The sequence below is a fragment of the Sporothrix brasiliensis genome (genome assembly GCF_000820605.1).
Source record: "Sporothrix brasiliensis 5110 chromosome Unknown Cont19, whole genome shotgun sequence".
NCBI lineage: Eukaryota > Fungi > Ascomycota > Sordariomycetes > Ophiostomatales > Ophiostomataceae > Sporothrix > Sporothrix brasiliensis.
The window spans coordinates 3,796,214-3,809,295 of record NW_024467138.1 but is presented as its reverse complement, the minus strand read 5'-3'; the positions used below and the strand labels follow the sequence as shown (position 1 = coordinate 3,809,295).

The window sequence follows — 13,082 nt, the reverse complement described above, 5'->3', positions numbered from 1 at the left end:
TCCTGAGAAATAAACAGGACTCCATTCGCGTACATGTCCATATCCATCGCTGTCTCACGTCCTTCCAGCTACTGCACGAGCGAACACGACTGTCCCAGTATGGAGCACGGGAGTATGAACGAGACATGGCCTGAGAGCAGAGAAACGCTGTTGGGCTCGCTTGCCATTTCCGCTTTGTCGTTTCCCCTTCTCGCCCCCTCTTCTTTCATGCAAGTAACAGGCGCATTAGCCTTTCCGCGAGAACGACGGTCGATTATTACGTCTGCGATGACGGCCTGGATCTGTTGCCTGGTGGGGACGTAAGGAAAGACGACAGAGAGGCCCCTCAAGCCCTCTCAAAGGAACGGCCGGTGCACAGTCGGGCTCGGTCCCGGAAACTCTGTTGTCTCTAGCGACTGGCATCTAGCCGGTCAGCTCGTCCGTCTGTCGTCTTTACCTGGTGCCTTATTGTAGTATTATGGCGGGCTGGTTTCGACGGTACCAGTGTTGATATTGCTTCCAGACCAGGAAAGCGGACAACGCCACCGGTCTTCTCTACTCCCACTCCCACACGACAACATTATGGCTGCGGGTCAATACAGTTCGTTATGCCGTCTCGACCCTATATTTGGTGACTGTGTCCCTGAATCAAGCGCATTCGTCCGACCTCCTCTTCACAGGCTGCCTCCTTAGCACATTGCTTCTTGATATGACGGCAATGAGCGGTTGGTAAACAAGGCATTTTATCTGTCGGCTAGCCCGTAGTTATTGTCACTGTGTGTTTGTGCGTTGGAACTACTCCCCAAGCTTCTACCTGTGCTGGGTATATTTGCTCGAGATATATCGACAAAGTATGAAAATGCCAGGGGTATGAGGGAGACCAGTCTCTTACCCCCAGTGCTTTCCATGACTACGACCCGCGGCTTTGTTGACAGCAGAGGAGTGAAGTATGAGCACGCCGCCTTCATGTCTTTTGTGTGTAGGCTTTGATATTATTTGTATTATATTTTCGTATGGTAATCTTTTGCATCTCGAGCTTTGTTTTGCCCGAGCTGATCTGTACCATGATATCCATGTCCAGTGCTCATGTCCGGTAGTCGCCGTTGATCGTCCTGTCCGAGTTAGTACCATGCGTAGTAGAGTCAAAATGAGAAAGAAAGAAGAAAGCAAAAAGCGGCGCCAACTTACACATATTCGTGGCTAAAGTCGCATGTCCAGTACGTCGCCTCCTCCTTGCCGGTCCCCAGCCGCACCAGGATCTCCAGATCCTCCAGCTCCAGGATCTCGGCGGCGCGCGTCTCGTCGACCGCCTCGGGCTCGCCGTTCACCAGCAGCTTGAGCTCCGCCGAGCCGTCCGTGGGCAGGAAGGACACGTTGGTCTGGTTGGGCGCAATGGACGGCGTGGTGCTCACCTCGTCGGCGCCCGGCTCGCTGATCAGCGCGTAGCCCGTCGCGCACAGGATGCGGCCCCAGTTGGCATCCTTGCCGTACAGCGCCGTCTTGACAAGCGGCGACCGCGCAATGGTGCTGGCAATGCGGCGGGCGTCGGCCGCCGAGGCGGCCTCGGTCACGCGGACGGTGACAAACTTGGTGGCGCCCTCGCCGTCGCGGACGACGAGCTGGGCGAGCTCGGCCGCAAAGTCGGTCAGCACGGCCTGGACGGCCTGGTAATCGGGCGAGGCCGGGTCGTTGGCGACGGTGGGGCCCCCCGCGGCGCCGTTGGCCAGCAGCGCCACGGTGTCGTTGGTCGAGGTGTCGCCGTCAATGGTGATGCTGTTGAACGAGCGGTCGATGGCGTGCTTGAGCAGCGACGGCAGGGCGGCCTGCGAGAGGGGCGCGTCCGTGGCCAGCACGCCGAGCAGCGTGGCCATGTTGGGGTGGATCATGCCGGCGCCCTTGGTCATGCCGGCAATGCGGTACTCGACGCCGGCGGGGGCCGACGGCAGCGTAAACGTGCGCGACAGCAGCTTGGGGAACGTGTCGGTCGTGCAGATGGCCCTGGCGGCTGTCAGCCAGTGGTCGTGGGAGTCGCCGAGGCTGCGAAACACCTTGGGCACGCCGTCGACAATCTTTTGGATCGGCAGCCGCTGGCCGATGACGCCCGTGCTCATGACAATCGTGCCCGAGCTCGAGCTGGCGCCAGTGCCTGTGCCTGTGCAGGCGTCCGACGCCTTCGCCATGGCTTCCGCGTCCTCGAGACCGCCCTTGCCCGTCACGGCGTTGGCGCAGCCCGAGTTGATCAGCACAGACTGCACCGTCGGCTTGTCGGCGGCCGCTGCTTTGCGCAGCAGCTCGCGGCTGAACGTCACCGGCGCCGCCTGGAACCGGTTCTTGGTGAAGACGGCCGCGGCGGCGCAGGGCACGTCGGACACGATCATGGCCAGGTCGGGCTTCGTCGTGTTGTTGGGCTTGACGCCGACGACGACGCCGCCGGCCTTGAAGCCCTGTGGGTACGTGCCGTGCGAGGGCACATACTTCTTCTTGGCGGCGGGGACGGCGTTGCCAACAGGCGCCGAGTAGGAGCGGGTGAAGGAGGTGGACGGACCAGTCGGGGCGGCTGTTGTGGCCGCCCGCTTGGCCAGGCCGAGAACCGGAGCCGCAGCCCGGGGGGCCATGCCATGCACAGCCATGGGAGGTAGACGCGAGCTGAGTTGCTGGGTGGTTGGTACAAAGGTCTTGTCGACAACTGAGGCAATTGGCTTCAACTCGTGTCGGAATCGTGGTTAATTGAGATCAAAGGAGAGCTTAATTGAGGTTCAATGAGCTTCTTATCAAGAAGGGACGTTGACGGGCCTCCAGCATTTGGTGAGTCAAAGTGGGTCCCTTCCGCGTGGGGAGAAAATTGAGGAAAAAATCGTCAGAGGCAGGAGTGTATGCAAAAAATCGAGGAAAGAGCCAGTGGCATCGGCACATAACGTGAGGCACCAAGATACATCTCTGTCGAATATATTTACTAAATGTATTTTATTTCTGTTAAAATCCTAAGATGTAATATGTACACCTCGATATTTGAGATTTTGGATGTGATTCGGTAAAGTAAAAACGTCGTGTCGACGACACTGTCATGGTTGGCCCTTCTTACAGCGCATTCTCGCCCAACGTTAGCGCACAAAACACGTGAAATTTTAGATTCACAGCGCACTTCAACTCACATCGAGCTTCACGACTTTACAGCCTTACGGCGACTGGCAACACGACAGCCTTATTTTATACTTCTTCTCATCGCCGGTTGCGTTACTCGGCAGGGAAGATCATGGTCCAGTACATCTTTACGCCGTGGCGCGACCGCCGCGAACTGCTCGCCGTCCGCCGCCAATTCTATCCCGCCCTCGACGGCGAGACCAGGGCAGGATCAAGCGCGGCGGCCCGGGACGTCGAGGCCGCTCAGCATGCGGCTGTTGCGCGGGTTGCCGTATGGATGCAGCGGGGGCACTGTCCACACATGGTGGAGTCGACGGCGTTGTTGATGGCGGCCGTGTTGGCTGATGCGCCTTGCGCGTCGGCAGAGGCCTCGGCAGGCTCGAGGACGGGCGCGGTGGCGGGCTCAGCTGCCTACGCCGCCCGCGCCACCTACGCCGCCGCCTTCTCCCGCTTCGTCACCGGCCTCCTCGACGGGCAGCAGGACCGCGCCCGCAAGCTCTCCATGCACGGCCTCGCGCAGGCCATCGGCCTGCCGCCCGGCTTCGTCGAGCTCCGCCACCAGGCGACGCACGAGGCACTGCCAGCGTTGCGGCGGCTGCGGGTGGCGGCTCGACAGGCCTTGGCGTGGATCTGGGGGTACTACTGGGCGCACATGGAGGACGAATCTGACGTTGGTGGAGCCAGAGCCGTGTCGGCGGCGGCAGTGACAGAGGCGACCACGGACACTGAAACCTCTCTCCACACAACGCTGCTCGCATACGTCGACAACGACGACCCCGACACTGCCATTCCTGCCTCGCTGGTCGAGACGTGGGGCGAGGCGGAGGTTCTGGCGGCCTTGGCAGTGATTGGTGCCGAAGGCGACGGCAAGGAGGGCGACAATGAAGCTCACACAAAGAGCCGCGCACTGCGGTGTATACGATTGTCACGGAGGCTTCTTCGTCGAGACGACGACAAGAAGAGTGCGGCAGCTACAGATACAGGGCCGAGGACGACACGGGCAGAGGCAAAGGACAATGCAGAAGAGACTTTACAGCCAGCAAGTGCACATCTGGCAAGCCTGGCAACGGCAGCGCGTGCAACAAAGCCGTCGGCTGGCCCGGCTGGCCCGGCTTGCTGGACAACGGGAAATCTCAACTTGGAGGCCATGCGGGCAGCCATGGCTCAAAGTCGGCAGGCTTTGTACGAAGGGGGTGATGAGGGGGATGTGGTGGGCCAGGAGAACGACGGAAATATGGCAGAGCCTGGAGCCGACGAGGAAGATGAACCGCCAGAGGAAGCCCGCGACGAAGAAGCGGCAGAGAATGAAGTGGTCATGGCTGAGGACGACGACAGGGCGGCAGCACCTGAGCCTGAATTTGCATCACGCAATCCACGGTGGACACGATACTCTGGCGAGTGGACACCACGGCCGATTGGCGTTGTATAAGTGGCACACGAGAGTATGGGAGGAGCCCTGGTGGTTGCGAGCAGAAGAAGAAGAAATTCACGTGCGAAGAACACATTGAGATACCAATACAGCAACTGGCAACTGTTTCGTCAAGGAATTCATGTTTCTGTGCGAGCAGCAAGTCGAGCTAGACCTGGGACATGAGAAACACGAACATACCAAGTAGGAAGATCAAGACGGCAACAGAACGCAGGTCCAGGTCCGGCACGACTCACCTTGCCCATTTCCCATTCCCCATCTGCCTCGTCTTTCTTCCCCAGGTTGCTGCGTCCACCGACGGAGACTGCTTTTTCCGCCCCAGATTTTGAGGAGAGCCGAGGACGCCACCACGTCCAACGACCATCTGATTTGCGCCGCACGAGTTTGTCCACCAATCTGCGTCCATCTACCCGTACCCCGGACGACGCACGCCATCACCAGACGCTATCGACAGACGCCAACGTCAGAGCCAATCTCTTCGTCCTGGGGAAAAGACTGGGCCTAGGGAAGTGTGGTGGCGAGGCTGGCGATGGGGCGTGGGGATTTGGAGGGGAAGCGCGTCGGAGTATTCAAAGTACGTACAAACACGCGTCGTCGATGCAATACGCATGAGATCCACGAGGCCGTTGGTGTCTCTCCTCGGAGTGCCGTGTGGTGGTATCGTCAAACCCCACTGCGCTAACAAACCCTAAAGTTAGCAGCCGAGCCCCTGATCCGTCGGGCATGCAGCGCCGATGCCCGCTGTCAGTGCTGAGCGGGCAAGCGCTCTACCGAACCGCCGCTGCGTCGCACTTTCCGTTCGTTCGCCTTCTTCTTGTCCACTTCGCTGCTCGGTTTGGTGGCTGCCGGTCGTTCTTGCCTGCACGCCGTCCTGGCTCTCCCCAGCAGCCTGGTTCTTTCCCCTCCTTCTGGACTTCGCTTCACGCCCCTCTCTGCCCTGTTCTCCATAATTTGGACGTCGTCCTTTTGATTGATGATGGAGATTTGACCCTTTTCGTTTCTTTACCCCAGATTCTCCACGCCGATCCATGTGGCGATGTGGATGTTTCGGTGCGTTTGTTTCGTTCTGCCGCGGTTCTGTTTACATCACCACCACATTGCGATCGCTGTTCACACGCCCCCTCCCTCCATCTCTCTGCATCTCTTCGTCTCCTCATCTGAATCTTCCGTCTTCTGTCCTTGTTCTGTCCACCCCCTTCGACGGCTTACGGGACAATGCTTCACCTGGCTGGCAAAGGCCGTGCATGCGCGAAAGGGTGACCAATAGCCAGGGCCGGCAGTCTTGGTGTTGTCGTTGTGTGGGCGATCACGAAACAGCCGCACTGCAGGCCACAACCCAAACCCCAAACCCCCAAAGCCAAGCCACAGATACGGCGACGGCGGAAATCTATACGGAGTGCGGCAACGCCTCACGCATACCACCTAAAGAGTGGGTGCACATATGTGTGAGCAACGCGCGTGGTTGGCTTGACCAGCTGCATCGTGCTTTGTGAGCATACGGGGGCTGAGCGATCTGGGCATTCGGATACGAGCATTGAATATCTATAAGTCGGGCATTAACCGTCGTCCGATGTCTTCATTTTTTTTGTTTGACGTTGATATCAGGCATGACAAACGAGTCGCTCATCACGAGCAATATCTCTTCTTGATGCCTTAACTCTGGCAACTCTTCTTTCCTCTTTTTGCATCTCACCCACGTCCTCCATCACCACACCCTCCGCACAGCATGTTCCACGTCGACAAGACAGCCGTCCGTGGCGTCCACGGCGACGGCGTTGTCTTGCGCGACACTGACACCCGCGACCGCTTCTGGTGGCACTACCCCAACCTGCGCATGCTCAACATCTTGCTGCTGGGCTGCATCGTCTGCGACATCACCAACGGCTACGATGGCTCCATGCTCAACGGCTTGCAAAGCCTCGAGAGCTGGCAGGACGCCATGGGCCACCCCAAGGGCACTCGTCTCGGCACCATCACGAGCGGCACCCGCTACGGCCAGCTCGGCGCTCTGGTGATTGCCGCGCCGCTCATGCAGCGCTACGGCCGCCGCTGGCCCATTGTCATCGGCTCGTCTATTTTGTTGGTGGGCGTCGCCCTGCAGGCCGCCGCCGTCAACTACCCCATGTTCGTCGTCGCCCGCGTTCTTATCGGCTTCGGCAACACCATCCAGAACACCGCCTGCCCTGTGCTCGCATCCGAGCTCGCCCACCCCACCCAGCGCACCACCGTCATTGGCGTGCAGAACTCCACGGGCTCGCTCGGCCAGATCATGGCCGCCTGGATTACCTATGGCACTGCTTTTCTGGGCATGTCCTCGTGGTCCTGGCGCCTGCCGTCGCTGCTGCAGGCCCTCTCGTCCACCTTCCAGCTCTGCATGGCCTTTGTGATGCCCGAGTCGCCCCGCTGGCTCGTGCACCAGGGCCGCACCCAGGAAGCCTACCAGATCCTGGCCAAGTACCACGCCGAGGGCGACGAGTCGTCGCGCCTGCTGCAGTACGAAATGGCCGAGATCGAGGCCGCCATCGAGGCCGAGCGCGCCCAGTCCACGTCCGCCTGGTCCGAGTGGATCCGCACCGCCGCCAACCGCTACCGGCTGTTCATCGTCGTGACGTCCGGCTTCATCATCCAGTGGTGCGGAAACGCGCTGCTCAGTTACTATATTCATCTAGTCTTTAATTCCATCGGCATCACGAACCCCAAGACGCAGCTCGAGCTCAACGGCGGCATCACCATCAACGGCTGGGTCTGGGGCAACTTTTTCAGCCTGTTTGTCGACCGCATCGGCCGCCGCCCCATGTGGCTCGTGGGCCTCGGCGGCATGTTTGTTGCGTTCCTGCTCCTGACCGTCTGCACCGGCGTCAACACGGGCATCAACTACGCCAACGACGCCCTGAGCCGCACGACGCTGTTTGCCACCTTCTTGTTTGGCTTCTTCTACAAGATGCCCGGCTGCATGCTCAACTCGTACGTCGCCGAGGTCGCGCCCTTTGAGCTGCGCGCCAAGGCCTTTGTGCTCTCGAGCCTGTGCGACGCCGCCGCCAACATCTTTAGCAGCTACACGAACCCCGTCGGCCTCGCCGCCATCGGCTGGCGCTACTACATTGTCTGGTGCGCCGTGCTCGTCAGCAACTTTGCCATTGTCTTCTTCTTCTACCCGGAGACCAAGAACCTGAGCCTCGAGGAGGTCGCCCAGCTCTTTGACGGCGCCGCGCTGGCGCCCGGCGACGGCAAGCTGCGCGAAGACGATGCGCGAGGGGAAGCAGAGGTGGTCGAGGTGGCAGAAGCAGCAGACGTGGCCGAGGTGGGCGCCCCTGCGTCCAAGGAGGCCAAGGAGACTACCCACCCCTGAAAGACGAATGATAGTTACCACAGGCGTTGGAAGAAGTAAACGGACGAAGCGCAGCGTTTTGTGTTCTGTACTCTTTGGTGCTCTTGAATTTTGGCTGTTTTGATTTATGAGCGTCTCTCAAGTAGCCATCTTTAACGACTCAGAAGCATTGACATCGTTTATACATTTTGATATATTGTAAAGACATATAAACACACCCCGTAACAGTCCACGCTGGCTAGCCTCGGATCGGGCGCGCCGGCCGCTCCTCTTTTGGCAGATAGCACTGTGCGTCACAGTACCAGAACATGACGTGCGGGACAACCTGCGGCATCTGATCGAGCTGGGCTGGAACCCAGGGATTTGCCTTGTTGAGCGAGCGGTTCGCGACGTCGACGATACACTGTGTGGGTGCCGCAATGGTGCTCCTCTCCCAGTACCTGTTGCGCACCCACGGGTCCCAGTCGTTGGAGCCCGTCCAGACGCTGTCCTCATCCGACTTGGGCATCTCGTCAGCCTCGTTGATGGCGACGTAGGAGTTCAGCCGCGCCATGATGCCCTTGCCGATGAGGTTCAGCTCTCCACGGCAATGCATTTTCATACCGTCTAGCAGATTCTTGCGCGTGATGCTGTCGAGCAAAGCCTTGTTATCGGCGACAGTCCGGCCCATATCAATGCTGTCGTACGGCGTGTCGTCGGGCTTGGTCGGTGGGCGCCAGCACCTCGGTCCAGGGACAGCTTCATCGTGCCGAGGCGGGCCCAATGGCCACACCGCCCACCACCGCATCTCTAGGGATCTCGTTGACGCGGCCTGCGATTGGCAGTTTACCACTCTATCACAACGCAAGCTTTGCCTGTTTCCGAAGCCCAGAGTTCTAACAAAGAATTACATCCCGTAGATAAGCTGGTAAACAACCCGTACTCCGTCTGTGTACTCGGGACTCCTCAGTAACGAACCCCCGGCATAACTCCAATACGAGAATACCATTTCTGGAAAGGTCAGGCTTGCGCAGGATCAGCAAACCCCGGATGCGACAATGTTTCTTTGGACTTTGGAGTATTGGGGTGCTGTGGAGAGACTAACGTTGTATTGGCGCTTTGAACTTCGCTCTTTCCGCGCAAAGGATTCCGCCCGCCACGCTTTGAGGAAACACTGGGGGAAGCCGCGACTAGCGGGCTGCACGCCTCGTTCTGCGGCACACCCGCGATCGCTCTTTCCTCGTCGCCAATTTGAGGTGCAATTGCCTTTTTTTCCTGTCCCGTCATCGTTCCTGCCTTCTGTCTCTCAGCTGTCCCTCGCATTTTGACCATTTCCACCAGGCGCCACTCCTTTGCCCCGCCGGGCGTCATTCTCCCGTTGACAACCTCGTCGTCCCCTTTTCCTTTTCTCTCCTCACCCTCTCCCGTCCCCCATTTCCCCATGGACGCACCCCCCCAGCCGCTTACTAGCGGCACCGGTGTGCGCCCGGCCGACCCGCCCGACGACGACTCTCCGCCGCCCGACGACCTGCCGGCCTGTCTGTCTTGCCGGAAACGCAAGTCGCGATGTTCTCGCGAGACGCCCAGCTGTGCGCAATGCATTCGACTAGGTGGGTGCTCGTCGGTGGCCATGAGGTGAAGCTCATGCATCGCATCCGATAGACCGTCCCCAGCTCCCGCCAAGTTCGCCACTTGGTCGTATCGGGCCCAAACAGCCTCTTACACAGAGCCCCGACTGACTTGCATAGGCTGCGAATGTCTCTATGTCTCCAAACAGAAGCCCGGGCTCAAGGCCGGTGTCGTCGACACCTTGAGCCGCCGGTTGGGTGAGCCGTTTTGCACTCTTGGTGACTGTGGTTTTTGTGCCCAGACTCACAGCTCACATTGACAGAATTCCTTGAGAGGCTCTTCCTGGACAGCACCGGCAACAAGAAGCCGCACTTGGCCTTTCTCGACCTCGACATCGGCCAGCTGCCGTCGCCCTTTACGCCGGGACTCGCCGGCGCCGGTGGCCCCTCTTCTGGTCATGCCAGGTTGAGTGCATACGCACATGCAGGCGGTGTGTCGGGCGGTGCAGGAGCCAATGGCAATGGCAACAGCAGTGCCTCTTCGCCCGAGTCGTCGGCCAGTAACCACGGACGGTCACGGCAGCGGTCCGGCGTGTCACAGTCGCGCAAGCGCCGTCGTCTCGATCAGAACGGGAGCGGCGGTGACGACGCGGATGGCGATGACGACGATGACGACGATGACGACAACGAAAACCACCAGGGTGCGAGCCGCGCTGGCCACGGCCGCCCGCAGTACCTCTTCCTCGACGACCCGCCATACCACCACCGGAGGCGCGCCCGGAGGAACGGCGACCACGACATCTCCGACGACGACGATTCCAACGCCTCCTCGTCCTCGCTTGACCACGCTTGGATACCCCCTCTACCTGCCCTTCCTCTACTCAAAGCCATTGTCGAGGCCCATTTTCAGACCGTCCACCACTGGGTCCCCATCCTCCACCCGACGCGCTTTCGCGCTCTCCTCGACGACCCCCGCGAACGCCGCCGCCGCGCCGTCTTGATCCATGCCATCATTGCCATGTCCATCAAGTACGTCGATTTTGGCCCCTTTGGCCTCAAAAGCCGCCACGTCGCCCGCCAGATCCGCCTCTCCCGCCGCGCCGTCCAGCTCAATGCCCTCGACGGCCTGTCCTTTATCAACACCCAGGCCCTCATCTTTCTCGCCTTTGACTATGTACGTTGTTGTTCTTTTTGTCCTCGTTACGATCTTTTCGTTCCCCCTTGTTCTGTTGCTAACTCTTGACTCTAGATGGGCAGTGGCCTGATTGCCAAGGCGTGGCCCATTGTGGCTGCCTTGACGCGGGAGGTCGTCTTTCTCCAGCTGACTGTCGAGCCAGACGACGCCTTTGCTCGTCCAACGCCGCTCGTCAAGCCAGGTGCTCTCTTTGACGGTGCCCGTGACTGGACGGAAGCCGAGGAGCGTCGGCGAATCTTCTGGGGCGTCTTTTTCCTGGACCGTATCTCGTCCATCTCTGCAGGGTAAGCGTCCTCTTTTTTAGGCTTCAAAAATTGTGTATTTATGAGCATAACTCTGACACATTTATCCCGTCTACCAGATGGCTACCGAATCTCACGGCAACCGATGCACACAGGCGCCTCCCCTGCAGTGGCGGTTTCTGGGCCCGCGAAGAGACTGTCACGACACCGTACTTTGCCCTCTGGGACAGCCGAGAAAACGAGGGCGGCGGCAAAGCGATAGGAAGCATGGCCGCCCCATCCACGATCACCACCGCCTTCCACCAATCCCCAGAATACTACTACGGCAACACACACCATCCCATGGCAAGCCCCGTGACCGCCCGCGACGGCACGACGTCCTCGGGTCCGTCTGCCACATCTGGCGGCGGCGGCGGCGGCGGCAGCTCTTCTTCGGCACCGGCCGCCAACACCAACAAACTTGGCGCTCTCGCATATTGTATCGAGGCAACAGAGCACCTGAGCCATGTCTCGGCGTTTTATGCACGGCAACCGCCGCCGGCGCCTTCCTTGGGCGAAACTGTTACTGCTTCAGGGGCAGGGGCAGGTGTGGGCGCCGAAGACCGCGCCGCCATGAACGCCTGGCTGACCCGCTTCAAGGAGCTCGATCTGCGCCTTGTGCACTGGAAGATGCACCTACCGCCACAGTGGTCGGACTGGCACGTCTCGCTCAAAATCGACCCAAATTTGACTCTGAGCCACCTGAGCCACCTCGCCAGCATGATCCTCCTCCACCAGCACATCGCCTACCCACCGCCGCAATGGTCCAGCCTTGTCCGCCCGAGCCTGCCCAGCGTCTGCAGTGCCGAAACGTGTGAGCAGGCTGTGGCCGACATGGTGGCCATCTCGCAAAAGTACCTGCGCTATGTCGGCGGACTGGCCTGTGGGCAATTTGCGTTCTGCCTCTTTGTGGCTGCACGGTTTGTCCTCGTACACGGCCACATCAGCAGGACGGCCTTGCCTGGCGGCGGTGGCGGCACGACGACATCGGGCGTGCCCACCTTGTCCTCAACATCGTCTTCGTCGGCAGACGACACCCCGCCCTCCTTCTTTGCGCTCCTCGAAAGTCTCGACAACATATCGGTGCGGTGGAATGGGTACTGCGTTCCGGACGAGGAGGAGAGTGGCGACAGCATGAACAATATGACTGGCGAGCAAAGCAGAGACAACGATGGTGCGCCGCCTCCTGCTGATGAGACCAAGCGCTGGCGGCAGCCGCTCGACCTCGCCGCCCTGTACGCCGCCCGGCTGCGGTCGCTGCACCAAAAGGCAACGGCCATTGGTGCCGACATCAACACCCCCTTGTTGGCCGTGGACGAGATGATTGCGCTGCTGTCGACATCCACAATGGAGGGTCTTTTCAAGATAAAGCCGTCTCCTAATGCGCATGATGCGCTAGACACCGCCGCTGCGGTGGGGGTTGCAGCGTCGACCTCGACGCCCTCGGGTCTTTCGTCCTCGGCGGCCTCCCACCTGCGCAGCCCCAGCGTGATACATGGCGGCGGTGTCGAGATTGCGAGCATCCTGCAAAACCCTGTTCCAGCGTCTGTGGCAAGTCGGACGCCCGCCATGACGCCGATGCCGGCCATGACGTCCGCTGGCCCGTTGACGTCGCCAGTGAACAACGGCCCAGATGCCAGCATCATGGGCTACGGAAGTATGCGCGGCGGACCCGTGTCGGCCAATGTGTCGAATGTGCGGATGGTGCCTGGGACACCGGCGACAGCTGCCAACGTATTCAACATGGACATGGTGGCACAGCAGCATCCCCACCACCAACATCCTCTACACCACCAGCACCAGCAGCAACAGCAACACCCACATCAGCAACATCAACACCAACCACCCCCACAGCATCCGCACCAACACCCACCGCAACCTCCACCCCCTCAATACCCACAGCACCCGCAACATACACAGCAACCACAGCAGCATCAACAACAACAACAACCTGGAATAGACGAGGAGGACGAGTTTGCGGCCATGTCGCACCTGCTGCTGGGCAACCAGTTTTTGGATATGGAGCGTGTGATGATGCGCAACGACGCCAGTTTTTTACTGCGATAATCTACGAGACCGGGGGCCTCATAATGTATATAATGAATAATTTTTTGACGACTACAAACCATGAAGCATTGGCACTTTTTGACTGTTTTCTTTTGGACAATTGGATCTCTCAGGA

At 59.7% G+C, this 13,082-nt stretch overlaps 5 protein-coding genes across 5 annotated transcripts; 4 read left to right on the top strand and 1 right to left on the bottom strand.

Annotated features, from left to right (window-relative positions):
• Window positions 1-1,063: 1,063 nt before the first annotated feature.
• SPBR_00530 (glutamate N-acetyltransferase) lies at window positions 1,064-2,609 on the bottom strand (the record flags this gene model as incomplete). The annotated part of the gene is made up of 2 exons (XM_040758849.1): window positions 1,064-1,091; window positions 1,168-2,609. 2 exons carry the CDS (start codon window positions 2,607-2,609, stop codon window positions 1,064-1,066), a joined length of 1,470 nt encoding a protein of 489 aa, XP_040618856.1.
• Window positions 2,610-3,232: 623 nt separating this feature from the next.
• SPBR_00655 (uncharacterized protein) lies at window positions 3,233-4,549 on the top strand (the record flags this gene model as incomplete). The annotated part of the gene is made up of 1 exon (XM_040758974.1): window positions 3,233-4,549. One exon carries the CDS (start codon window positions 3,233-3,235, stop codon window positions 4,547-4,549), a length of 1,317 nt encoding a protein of 438 aa, XP_040618855.1.
• A 1,726-nt stretch (window positions 4,550-6,275) lies between these two features.
• On the top strand, window positions 6,276-7,898 carry SPBR_00495 (sugar transporter; the record flags this gene model as incomplete). The annotated part of the gene is made up of 1 exon (XM_040758814.1): window positions 6,276-7,898. The coding sequence occupies one exon, from the start codon at window positions 6,276-6,278 to the stop codon at window positions 7,896-7,898; it is 1,623 nt and encodes a 540-aa protein (XP_040618854.1).
• Window positions 7,899-8,296: 398 nt separating this feature from the next.
• On the top strand, window positions 8,297-8,776 carry SPBR_01088 (uncharacterized protein; the record flags this gene model as incomplete). The annotated part of the gene is made up of 2 exons (XM_040759406.1): window positions 8,297-8,409; window positions 8,491-8,776. The coding sequence occupies 2 exons, from the start codon at window positions 8,297-8,299 to the stop codon at window positions 8,774-8,776; spliced, it is 399 nt and encodes a 132-aa protein (XP_040618853.1).
• A 521-nt stretch (window positions 8,777-9,297) lies between these two features.
• SPBR_00087 (uncharacterized protein) lies at window positions 9,298-12,967 on the top strand (the record flags this gene model as incomplete). Its single annotated transcript, XM_040758407.1, has 5 exons — window positions 9,298-9,466; window positions 9,605-9,682; window positions 9,748-10,598; window positions 10,674-10,903; window positions 11,032-12,967. 5 exons carry the CDS (start codon window positions 9,298-9,300, stop codon window positions 12,965-12,967), a joined length of 3,264 nt encoding a protein of 1,087 aa, XP_040618852.1.
• Window positions 12,968-13,082: the final 115 nt, after the last annotated feature.